Source organism: Anarhichas minor, unplaced genomic scaffold, assembly GCF_050575085.1.
Source record: "Anarhichas minor isolate MPS153535 unplaced genomic scaffold, ASM5057508v1 ptg000040l, whole genome shotgun sequence".
NCBI classification, from domain to species: Eukaryota; Metazoa; Chordata; class Actinopteri; order Perciformes; family Anarhichadidae; genus Anarhichas; species Anarhichas minor.
Window position 1 is genome coordinate 6,952,501 of NW_027466486.1, and position 12,873 is coordinate 6,965,373.

Genomic DNA, 12,873 nt, shown 5'->3' on the forward strand with positions numbered 1-12,873 from the left:
GGACTTTCTTTGCCACATAAAAATATGAATTTAATAGCGCTATTACCCGCCAAATTTTTACATTTTATGATGTCACTTTTCATGACTGTGAAGTTGTCACCAGTCTTCATAAAAATGATAAAATAACATTTCAAAATAGCGGGTTGAGCTTGAATAATTTATCATATTCTTATTTATGACTAATTATTGTGTCATTGACACTGAAGGGTTATGAATTCACTGGAGAAAAACATTAGCCCTGTTTTTCTGAATTAACCGGATTATTGTCAATTAAAAAACTAAAATCTGCACGGAACACAGTTGCTTCTGCTAATCAGCCCGTCAAGGCAGCTAAGCCCGTCTTAGTTCCGTGTAAGCGAGAAACTCAGAATTCAGAAGATGTGCGGTTGTGTTTTTCTGTTTAGGTCAAAGAATATTTCCTTTATTGACAAATTGGTTAATTTGGCAAAGCTGGCGAGCCTACACAGCAGGAGGGATCAGCTTTCTGGGTCAACACAGCGGGGAACGTAGTCCTTCAGCGGACTACATTTACCATCAGCACTGACATCCACATAAAAAAGGTGGCAAATTATTCCTTTAAAGAGAAAAGTATGTTCCAATGTCTCAAACTGGATTAAACTAAAGTGGCTGAACATGTTTGCGTCCATGAGATCACAGAGGATCGTTTGTTTCCTCAGTTAATTCTCAAGTGAATGAACTACACTTCATATATACTTTACAAAATCTATTGAGGTGGTATGATTTTTATAATTAAACACTTTGAGGCTTCATACTAAGACAACATGCAAGGGACACACAAAAAGGGAGCTCTTGATTCCAGTGGTCAGTAGTTAGATTTGTTTCCACATTTCATAAAGTAGGTTGATTTATAAGTTAACAATCCACAAACACAAAGAAAGACTATAACACATACAGAAAGAATACAATGATAACTTCTATAGTGCAAGTAGCTTCACTTAGAAGACTTTGGTAACACACAGGCCTGATAATAGAGTGATTAGAAGAAGAAAGATAAATAGACAGAGAGAAAGTCAGGTTTACCTGAGCTGCGCCCGCCTCAACTGTCTTTTTTAACCTCTGAACATCTTCTATCAAAGGGACATCCATCTCCATTGCTACAGGACTATTGAGGTCAGAGGAATCAACATACATAAAGAACTATGTTGAAAAGAAAGAGAAACAAAAACAAAAAAAACACAAAAACAAAGGATGGAGAAGAGACTTTCAGTCGCATGCAAAGAAGAATGAATCAAGAGGCTCTGAATATCGTCACATTTGCAGCTCTGATATTTGGTTTTGATCGGTTTCACATGCTTCAGTTGAGGCGTAGAATCAAAAGGATTGAACACATTTTCACGACTGATTTGTTGGGATTTAAGTGTTGATTATGAAAAAGCAACCGTGTCACACAATGTTGAGCTCATCAGTTGCTGTTCACGCTAAAAAGGTTAATGTTGTACTGATCCGTTTGGATTGAAAATTTGTATTTTGTTGCACATTTAAACCAATAGTTTAACATTTTGGGAGTTATGCATATTTGCCAAGAGTCGGATGAAGAGATGGATCATGTCTGTACTGTAAATACTGTACATGAATGTAGCTTAGCTTAGCACAAAGACAAGGGGAAACAGCTAGCACGGCTCTGTCCAACAATAACGAAATCAGTGTACCAGCACCTTAAAGCTGAAGATGTGTTGGACTATTTCCTGCCTGGCCGAAGTGACCACATGGTCTTCAGTACTTGTGCTAAGCTAGCTGGCTGCAACTAGCTGGGGGGGGGGGGGGGGGGGGGGGGATTCTGTATCGTTACTCTTTGATTTAATCAAACACTTCTTCAGAGAGCATCTTAGATTCAAGCATTCACCACAACGAGGCACATTCTCATCTTTCCATCTTCAACAGCAGTGTGATTATGAAAACATGAACAACCAATTCATATTGTGAACAAAATGAGTCCTGAAAAAAGGGGCAACGTGTAACATGTGGCCACGGTTTTAGTCAAAAGACATCCAAAAATAAATGACCTAACATTATCAACAGACTGTTCACAGTGTTGAAATGATGTAGAAGACGTCTATGTATTGTGTTGCAGAGATATCTACAGACAGGAGCACGTAGCATCCAGTCTGCCCTCATTCCAACACACGAGAACAAAGAGCTGCCTCGAGGGCCGCCGCCCCACTTGAGGAGTATAAGGTAGCAGTGTTATTTTGACTGTCGCTCTCAGTGACATTACTTCGTAGCTAGCGTTTTTTTTTTTAAAACAGCGTATGACTGTAAATTGAACTTGTATGGGCCCAGCAGTAGAGGGGAAATGCTGCCCCCTATTTCTTTGGAGCCTGTGGCCGGACATTACACATCACGTCTTTATCAGGAGAAGATGGAAAGGGAACTACAATTCAACAACACAACTGGCTAACAGAAAACAAAAGACACACATTTCATAGAGATGACTGCTACACACACACACTTCCACACACACACACAGTGATAGAAAGGGAGGTTAGGTGACTGCACACACTGCTCACCTGTGGATTTGACTTGGCCAGGTTCTCGATCTTGATCCAAGCCTCTTCACGTTCTTTTGACTTTGCCTTCTCTCTGTTGAACAAGCAAACGTCACACGTCATTAATCTGTTCCGCTGCACCGATTACATGTGAAACCCGACACTCATTTGGCTGCAGTGTTAAGAGAAGCAGAAACGATGTGTCACTCAGACATCGTTGTTAGAGATCGACTGAGTGGGAGAGGAGTCTCGGGAGCCTACTTGTTTTTCTCAGCCCTGAACTGCTGTGTGCAGTCGTCAAAGAGCTTCTGATTCATCTCCATGAAAAGCTTCAGAGCGTTGTAGATGAGGCCGTGGATGGTCCTGTGAACACGCACACACGTCGGTCAAGGGTCAAGTCTTTATAAGCACAAGTGACATTACTTTTATATTTAACATATTAGAGATATTAAAGTATTTAAAAAGGTATTTTGTTGTGTATTAAAGCAGCAAACGTAAGTTATGTATAAAAGGGTGATCTGCAGCAATAAAAGCTTTTTTAAAGATTATTTATGATAAATACATCAGGTGATGCGTGTAACTGATGCACAGGAGAGTACACTCTGTGACCAAGCTAAAATACCTACACATACTTGAGAGATATCACTAATGTGAGCGGTTGTGTCAGACTGGTGTTACATGCAGTGAGACGTACAGCACGCGCGGAGTATCTTACTTGTTCCAGTGGGTCTTAGAGTTGCGGTACAGAGCGGGGAACATAATCGGCAGAATCTTGGCTGCGTTGTCGCTGATCAGACTCATGATGTACTCGTTGTTCCAGTAGTACAGAGCTCTCTCTGCCACCTACAGAAAACACCGCAGTCAGCCACATACTGACAACCACTTGAATAACCCCCCCCCCCCCCCCCCGACGTTATGAAGGGACCGGTTGTGATTACCTGGAAGTGTGGGCTGGACACACACTTGGCCAGCTGCCTGAAGAGAGGCTCCTGCACTTTAACGAACTCGGAGGGCTCAATGACGTCCAGGATCTCCTCCAGCTCGTTGAGGAACATCACTTCCTTGGGACTGTGAGTCTTTGGCCAGTACTTTAGTAAAGCCATTACCACCTGTTGGGATGATGACCGGGGTAAAAAGTCAACCAACTAAACAAGATTTACAACCCCAAAACCGGCATCTCATTTTAAATCAATTATAGCATCACAGAAGGAGTTTCACCATGTTTATTATTTTTTACATACCGGCTCAGTAAGAGTGCTGTCCTTTTCCAAAAACTGCACCACGCAGTAGGCCAGCTGCAAAAGAAATAATCATTAAACTCTCAAAATGCATTTGACTTTACCGGTCGCGAGCTGAAGGTAACACGGCGGGGGACTCGCTGATGCTCTAAGGAACGGACCGGCTGGGACACGCAACAACAGTTTTTTGACAAAACCTGTAGAATGACCTGCTGCTCTCATGAAAAGAGGAGGCGTGTACTCAAAGCAGGTTTGGACAAGAATATTTAAACACATTTTTTTATAATTTCTGTGCTGTACGAGTGTCTCTTGCCATACACAGCTTCACAAAAACTAAAATCAAGCTCATCATGCTGACTCACTGCGTGTTCAACAAACTCACCTGTGGATGGTAGACACTGAGTGATTTCACTTTGTGCAGAGGCAATAAAACCTTCAACAGAAAAATCTTGTGCTCTTCCTTTAGTGGTAAGGCAAATCCATTGATTATACTGCGAAATGAAACACAAAAGTACCATCAGAACAAAGTAGGAATGTGGAATTAAATAGCTGATAGTTCAGAAGTTTTACATTTAGGACAGAAACGAGGTTTCATGGCCGACTATTATGAAAGAAAAGCATCGACTATCATGGAAAAGTGGTCCGAGAGCCACAAACATCTGGACACTTAAGCTGATGCCCGTACCTTCCAAGTATTTCCAGTAGTTCGGCTATACCATTATGGTGCTCCGTCTCATAGATAAACCTGTGAGGACAACCAGCAGATTCACACATTGACCATCACGCTTGGTTTACATGTTTTAAAAAAATGAGCAGAGCGGTGGGAGACCTGCACGGACCTATAGAAAATGTTATTGATCTGTTTTCTGATGTACGCTCTCAGGCCCAGGAACTTTCCATAAATCCTGTGGAGGGTAGTTTTGAGGAAGTCTCTCTCTCTGGGATCCTCACTGTCAAATAGATCTAGGAGCTGCAAAGCCAGAGAAGTGAAATGTTACGATAATTAAATCACCATGCGAATGTGCGTCTTGAAATCTTTTTTTTTTTTTCAACTATACAGTCTGAGATTTTGGCAAAAATGTTCCTTTTCTTTACCTGCATAACAAATTTCTGGTCGATGTATTTCTTCGCTATGTTGGGCTGAAAGTCGGGCGATTCTAAAAACCTAAGGAAAAATTCATAGACGAGCTGCAACAGAAACAAGAACAAACAAAAAACAGAAGGAATGAATGCTGAGAAGGAATTTAAGCAAAAAGCTTTGACACCAAATACACCATTCAAAATCTGATACAAACTTAGTAATTTTGTAAACTTCACAAACTACACAACTTCACCCTTCAGCCATGCAGGGAGGCTCTTCTCGGTTCAGAATAACCGTTTATAAACCGCTCACTGTTTTGTGGATGATTTAACCATTTTAAATGTCAACCTGGAGGTGTGGCCACGCAGCTTCAAGTGTTGGCTCGTCTTCCTCGGGATCAAACTCCGCTCCGGTGGGGTTGGACGATGGAGGCAATGTTCTGAACATATTCACTGCAAACTGGAAGGAGAGAAGTGAAAATGATACTGTGAGTGTTTATTCCCAAAAAAGGACAGTACGCTATTAAAGTGAACTTCCTTTTGTTGTTTTGACAACCCCGAAGTTTACAAACGCCAATAGCTCGACCCAGAATACATTACAAGAGATTTTCACTAAGTTTTAAAAAACAACACACAGCTAGACGAAGACTTCCTGTCAGAAACGTCCCGCTCATGACTAAATGTTTCCCGTCATGACACGATGGTAAACAGCTGTGAAACCACAACAAAAGACTGCATCCTTTTCTACACACACAACAATATTTACAAGCATTTAGAGATATGCTGGAGTATGTGACAAATCATTAAGTAACAGCAGTATTTCCGTGATGCATGTTTTTAAATGCTTCTTTCTCTCTATTGTATCCCCTTTGGGACGGGTCTGCAGCACGTAACGTTTGCTTAAAGCTTGATTATGAATGCTTTGTGCCATGAGTAATAAGACTCATTCATTCAGTTCCTCGTGTTAGTGCCATGTTTCAGGATTTATTTCAAGTCAATTATTAATTGCACACTGCTCAAAAAAAAACAGCAAGGACATTCAAAATAAAATAAGAAATAGTGTCCCATCTTCTGCATTCTAAAAATACATCTTCTTAGGTTCATGTTAAACTTAAACTGGCCTTGCAACTGGCCTCCAAGGGTTTGGCCCACAATAATCAGAGTGTGTTGTGTTCCTGGTCTCTCGCAGTGTCAACTGACTCCCCTGTGGGCTGCTGTTCCCTGGCAGGCTGATCATGGGACAGTGCAGGTGGCCTACTAAAACACTGGGAGCCTTGTTTGAAAGAGACAGGCTACAAGGTAGACGGACTCTGCTGCACTTCAACCCACAACAGGCTGTGAAGATGACTGTGCATTAACTCCACAATGGAAACTGTAAATGGAAACGTCATAACAGTGATTACAGCAGCTCTGCTGTTGGCTTTGACGATTTAAAAGCTAATAATTTGTAGTCTAGTAGGACACTCTTTCTTTGCCATGTTCAATAGCTTCATTTCAGTATCCCTGCACACTAAAGACTGTGATGAGACGGTAACATCTGTCATCATGATCATTTTTGGGGTATTTAGTCATAAACCACAAACGCATTTAATTGTGACTTGACGATGAGTCTAAGGGAAACATTTGTATACATGAAAGCTCGCAGATCATTACAGCAAGAGTTGATGGCTGAAATACGCATCTTATGTGTTTTCACTTTAGTCTTGAAAGATAACTTATATAGGGGACTGAATAGACACCTCAAGAAAGCCAGCTCCTCCGCCCGAAGCAAAACAAGCCACCTCAAAACCTGATCACAAACATCAGCTGTGCTCAGCTCCTACCAGCTCCGTCCCGCAGCTACAGCCTGGCCCCCTATTCTTGGCCCAAGTTTAACCCTCAACTTCAGCTTTTAACCGCAAACTTAACCCCCTCCGGTTTCACTGACCATGTGCACCACCTCCGGGTAGATGGGCTCTGTGATGACATTCCTGTTGTGGGTGATGTACTCCACCATTTCGCTCAGCGCCGCCCGCTTCACTTCCTTCCATTTCAGGTCGCTCAGCGGGTCGGACAGGAAGTCAAAAAGAACGCAGCACTGCCGTAGCTTTTGGATGAAGAGCTTCTCCTGCTCTGCGGGGGCCACATCTGAGGAGACAAAGAGAAGGGGGGGGGGGAAAGTGAGGTTTGTGAAGGGAAGAAAAAGAGTCCCGAATGAGCGGCGAAGGCACAACAAGGCCTACACAGTGGTGATGCAATAAGGCGGTGGGGAATATAGGAAAATGGAGCCATGTTCAAAAGAGTGAGGGGTCACGAGAGAGAGGAGGGGGCGGTGTAACTGTCAAGGACGACCGCTAAAGCAGTGATGCGATAGAAAAAAAAAAGAGAAATATCAGGCAACAAGAGAGTGACGGAGACCGGCAAATGAGTCATGAAGACTAAAGTGCTTTGAGAGAAAAGCTGAGATGGTTACAGCTCAGCGGGAGGATGAGGACGGAGCAGAGGAGAGACGATGGAGACGAGGACGGAGGATTTGGGAACTAGGTGAATGTTCGCAGTCCAGCCAGTCGACAAAAGGATTCATTATAAAAGTCATTATATTTGTCCATGGTGGTTTGAGGACTTCCTCTTTTCACTTAATTTCCACCAGAACAATCAAGACCACAGGCCTGTCAACAAACAAACAAACCATCTCTGCCAACACTTCACACATGACAACACAAAGAGGAAAACATCCATTTCCGTTGCTTGAAATTCCTACCTGCTCATGTGGCGGAGTAATAACACACAGTGACACCATAATTATGTCGTTATGTGACACAACTTTGATGTTATTGTTTCTGCTTTTTACGATGTTTTTTTTTTTTTGTCTTCGATAGTCACATTGGAGGAAAATCTACACGCTATGTTCTTCAGCTACCGTAACAATCACCAATGTGGCACCATGTCCCAGGAGCTGGACATCTAATATACACATGGTTGATTGTATTTAAGTTACTTTATAGATACACTGTTTAGAAAGGGAGAGTTGGATGAGAAGATCGTCATCCACTCGCTCATTTGTCCATTTCATATGAAGCTCCGAACACCTTAGCTTAGCGTAAAGCTAGCCTGGCTCTGTCCAAAGGCAACAATCCACCTAGCATCGCCTCTAACGTTTACTTAATGATACAAACACACGATACATAGCCGTTCGTGGTCTCGTGACAGGACTGAGCCATGCTAGCCGTTTCCATTTCCAGCCTTCATGCATGCTAAGCTAACCGGCTGCTACCTTATATTTAATGGACAGATGCGAGAGTGGTGTCCACCTTAAACAATAAACTGAAGAGATTTAAACTTGCTCAACTAGGCCTGCTGTTTCCTTATGAACAGTGGAGCAGTACAAACCCTGGAACCCTTTATAGATGAGATAGGTCACTATAAAATAACAGACATGTTTCGTTATCTCAAGTTTCTTTCCTGATTTAAATTGGTTCTGTCTAACCACAGCTTAAATAAAATAGGCAAACTGTCAACTAACTTCTTCACTAAACTCCGGCGTGGGTTCAAGCAGCTGCATGTGACGTAGTGCTCGTGATTAACAATGCATCCGCAGAACAGACCGGCTGCTAGACTCACATTTATGATTTCATTGGTGCCTCTGCTGGTGACCTACGCTGTGTATCTGATAGAAGATGAAGAGTTATACAATCACTGCCTACACACAGCACATGACACCCACAGGAGCTTTACATTAAGATTCTTTCCTGTATTTCTGCAACCGGAACAGCCTGTTTATTTGTTAATTGCAATAGAAGGACGTAAGGCCATCGTCCTTACATGAACGGCATACAGCCTATTGTCCGTTTATGGTGTTTAACCGAAATAAATCATACCAGTGCAACAAAAGCTGCACTTTTCTATACCCCTGCAATTACTGATCAGTGAAGGGAGAGGCGTCGACAATAGGCTGGCACTGAGGCTCGGAAGCCGTGTCTGCACATGAATGAGGATGTTGGCGCTGTGAGCGAACCGAATTAGATCAGATATGTAGATGGCATGCACTGTATAGGTCAAAGGGAAACAACATGGATGAATCCCATTTCTCTTCCATGACTGTACTGTAACCTGTAGGCAGAACACTACCAAGTAACGACAAGAAAATTAGGTTGAGAGACAAATTAGGATTTGTGAAATTGGCACAGGGATCAAATAAGACCAAAAAAAGGATACATAATCAATTGATTGAAGGCAAACAGAGCATTGCAAACGCTGTATATACTGAATATTAATCCAAATTATACTGAGATAAACGAATTTGGTCTCTTTGCGTTGCGATGCTGCCATCCATCTTGTTTTAATTAGACTGAAATTAATCAGCAAATAAACAAAGTGGCATAAATAAGGTGTGTAATAAGGAAAAATTATAAGGTAAATAATAGAAAGATAACCTATACGCTCACGCCCTAATTTCAATGAATGTACACAGTGACAAAGACACACACACAGAAGTGCTTGACATTCTTGCAAACAGGCAGATTCTAGGTAAGAAGAGAGATATCCTATTCAGACATGATGGAGACTTGGCGCACGCACACGCACACACACACACACACACAGTGTCAGTTTCAAGTCGGCCAATGTATCTTGATGACAGTGAGAGGTTGGGGATTCCAGAGGAGAGAGGGCAAGTGTGTGAGCTGCCATTAACGGCCATTTTCATATAGATTTGACGGCCAAAAGCGATGTCACTGTGACAACACTACGACTGCCAGTACGCCTGATTAAAAACACATAAGAGAGAGAAGTTCATCCAAGACATTTATCGTTATTACTACCGTCTCCAAAGTGGACACCTGTTTCAGATAAATAAGGCCCGTTAAGCTCAGCTGAGGTGCACCCAGAAGACTGAACAGCAACAGGTAGAATACAGATTACGTTACCGTTTATTTTATTTTTTTTTCTAAATTGCACTGGGACATGAAGCTGCACTGGAATGTGCCGCCATGTCTCGCACCGCTGACGCTGTCGGACTTGTGTTATAAAGTTTCTGTACACTCCTGAAATATCCAGCGGGTCGTTGTGTAACAGATAAAGGCTCAGTGTTGTGATCCCAAAATTGATGCTAACCACAATGTGGCGTCTATTAATGTCGCTAACAGAAGCCTTAGGAGGGGGAACAAGCATGCGCTTGCACACACACACGAGCATCGTGTCTTTGTGGAGAACAGAGAGAGATTCATCCGAGTGCTCCCCGTTCAAAAAACTGAGAGAATAAATAACTAGGAGTCACATTGGAGCCACAGTCTCTACTTTTACTTCTGTGTAAATGGGTCAAACAAACAGCTGATAGTCCAATCTGAAGTTAGGGACGGTTTGGCAATCTGCTTTATCGACAGTATGTTATGATCAATGTAAACATTGACTGATGCTATTTATAGCTTTGTAGAGGGACAGTGTGTTGCCGATTTAAAAAAAAAAAAAAAGGCTTTTGAACAACTAGGTTGGCCACATTCATTCATTTAGGTAATTTTGGCAGCATTGAAATATAGAGTAAAGTACGGTTCCTGTGTTGTTTGGATATAGTTAAAAGTATGCAACACATAGCTTGTGACAGACAAAAGCTTTGCAATGCTCGTTAATAAAATAATGTCTTGTATCTCAAAAGAGATTCACGGGCCCTGATCAACACTTGGTTCAAAAATGTATCTTTGACACATTTTGTGTCCCACAATTTCTGACATCGATCATAAACATGGCTCTGAATACAGGCACGAATGCACCCAGAACACAGGAAATGAGGAAACGTTGGGATGTGGAGTCTAATTCAGAGGTGGCCAGGGATCCATCTGTCCGAGTAGGTAGTGTAGTGGGAACGAAAACGCATTCCTAACGACGCTGAAAGGCCACCGGATCATTTATTGAAGTGTGTCTGAGGCTCCGAAAAACATCCCAAAAAGAGTTAAACGTGGATGCTGGCTTTCAAATCTTTACCTGAGGTGGTCCTGTCCAATCCTGTTCATATGCATGTACAAATGAACACATGTATGTGTGTGTGTATATATATATATATATATTTTGGATTAGTAGTGGTTTCAGTTCCAAACATTCAAAATCGAATGTGAGAATGGAAGTAAAAACCTATGCCTCGGTATACAATGCAAAGGGAATCTGTAAAGATCTGGATGTAAGACATTTGGTCTGAACGGGGTTAGAAATAATAGAGACACACAGAAGAAAGAGGCAGATAGAGTCTGATTGTTCCCCAAACACTGAGTTGTCATTCAAGGCAGTGGCCACTGTGGCTCAATAGAGTCTAATCAATAACTGCCCGAGGCTCCATCTAACACTGGTCTGCACCCGAGTACAGTGGTAACAGGCTGGGTCTTTCAAACACGACTGAGTGCATTCTGCACACATTAAAAGAGAGCAGGGCCTGGCGCTGTAATCCTAAAACCTTCCTCCTATAGCTGGGTCACATTGACAGCGGGTGCTTTTGTTGACTTCACAGACACATTTTTGTTTCTTGTGTCTTGATTGGAGACAGAAATAGGGGGTGCCTAAGCATGTCGCCCACTAGGGAAAAGGGTGGGGAGATGGAGTGGCTGTCTACAGCCTACACACTATGACCAATCTGTGCCCAGATGAACTGGAGTGTGACAAAAACGCTGGGTTGGGTAGAGCAGAAGAAGGAGGAGGAGGTGACGAGGAACACTATTTGACTCCTCTTTGGCTTTTTCCCCTCAAAAGGCTACAGTCAATAGCTGCAACCATAAATACACAAACACAATTAAAGTCAAACAGATGAAGCGCTAAGGAGAAGACCCTTCCCTGAGCTATGACCTCACTTCCTTTGACATCACTAGCTCGGCGGGGGGATGGGCAGAGAGAGAGAGAGAGAGCGAGAGAGCAGCTAGCTAGTAAAACCAGATTTTTCTACATGTAGCTCCACTGTCTCACGATAATGCACACAAGCAAATAATTATTCAGTTCCCGTTTGAATACAATAGAGCTGCTTTCCGAACCACAGAAACAGCGATATGTTCCCAAACGCCTGAGTGCTGACTAACCCAGCAGTAACCAGTGGAGGGGAACCGGAGCACAGCAACACACACACAGCTCTCTCTCTCTCTCCCTAATTCCCTGGGACAATACAGGAAGACAAATATACGTCCTTTACGTACCTCTGAAGTGCATAAGGGCCACCGGCTGAAACGGCCCGTTAGAATTAGGTGCATCCACAACCATCCTGTCTCCAGATTTATTGCATGTCAACATCTAAACCTCAACCAGGAAGGCGATCCACTTAGGGCGAGAGGCCAGCCTCCATTTTAGCACAAAAGCAGATCAGAAAATGAAGCTCTCTGCCGCTGGAGGGAACTGGCTAGTTAGTGACGTAGGCAGCGAACGGAGCCCGCTGATTGGCTGAGGTCAGGCGGCTCTAGAGCGATGTGGGCGGAGGCTTGCTGGCAGAGAGGGACGGTGATTGGCTGAGAGGACGCACAAGGGGGCGGGATATACTTTGGAATTTTTGCTGCGGCTCCTCCTCCTCACTCACTCGTCTCTGGTGACGCTCTGTAAGGCAGATCTACAGATCTCAGATCAGATTGACTTAAATCCTCTCCACAGTTGAACCATTAGCAGGGTTTTTCAGCATAATCTGATTTAGGAATAGCAGCTGAAAATAACTTACTCTGAGTGTGCTTAGATAGAGAGGCCCTGGCTGAATCTTCAAAGTCTCTCATTGTTTCCTTCTGTCATCTCTACTTGGTTCTCTACCAAAAGGAGGTGGAGGAGAGGGTCGGGGGTGGGGGGGGGGCCTCGCATCTTTAGCTCCCGCATCTTTAGATTCAATGAGGAGCAGAGGGAGACAAGAAGAAACCACACGAGGGGCTGAGGATAGGACCATTGGGGAAAAAGAGAAAGAAATCCAGTAGAAATCAATGTGACTTTTCAAGATGAAAGACCATGTAAAAGTGTGGCGTAGTGTCATGCTGAATAAAGAAAAAATAATATGACCACAAATGAATGATTAGAACTAGTTTATCTTTGGCTTCACATTATGTATTTTGTGAAAGGGTTTTATG

General features: G+C 42.9%; 1 protein-coding gene across 3 annotated transcripts in view; it reads right to left on the reverse strand.

Annotated features, from left to right (window-relative positions):
- The window catches only part of ppp2r5ca (protein phosphatase 2, regulatory subunit B', gamma a), a 13,215-nt gene extending 1,056 nt beyond the window's left edge, over positions 1 to 12,159 (reverse strand). The window contains exons 1-13 of one of the 3 annotated variants that reach the window (XM_076108168.1): positions 11,971 to 12,159; positions 6,753 to 6,952; positions 5,175 to 5,285; positions 4,841 to 4,933; positions 4,585 to 4,715; positions 4,431 to 4,490; positions 4,128 to 4,236; positions 3,749 to 3,802; positions 3,446 to 3,616; positions 3,223 to 3,350; positions 2,769 to 2,870; positions 2,529 to 2,601; positions 1,042 to 1,158 (exon numbers count right to left, since the gene is read on the reverse strand). In XM_076108168.1, the coding sequence (XP_075964283.1) occupies positions 1,042 to 1,158; positions 2,529 to 2,601; positions 2,769 to 2,870; positions 3,223 to 3,350; positions 3,446 to 3,616; positions 3,749 to 3,802; positions 4,128 to 4,236; positions 4,431 to 4,490; positions 4,585 to 4,715; positions 4,841 to 4,933; positions 5,175 to 5,285; positions 6,753 to 6,952; positions 11,971 to 12,064 (1,443 nt within the window). In that variant the 5' untranslated portion in view covers positions 12,065 to 12,159. The remainder of the gene's footprint in view (positions 1 to 1,041; positions 1,159 to 2,528; positions 2,602 to 2,768; positions 2,871 to 3,222; positions 3,351 to 3,445; positions 3,617 to 3,748; positions 3,803 to 4,127; positions 4,237 to 4,430; positions 4,491 to 4,584; positions 4,716 to 4,840; positions 4,934 to 5,174; positions 5,286 to 6,752; positions 6,953 to 11,970) is intronic. The other 2 variants (XM_076108170.1, XM_076108169.1) reach the window with 2 other exon arrangements.
- Between the last annotated feature and the right edge of the window lie 714 nt (positions 12,160 to 12,873).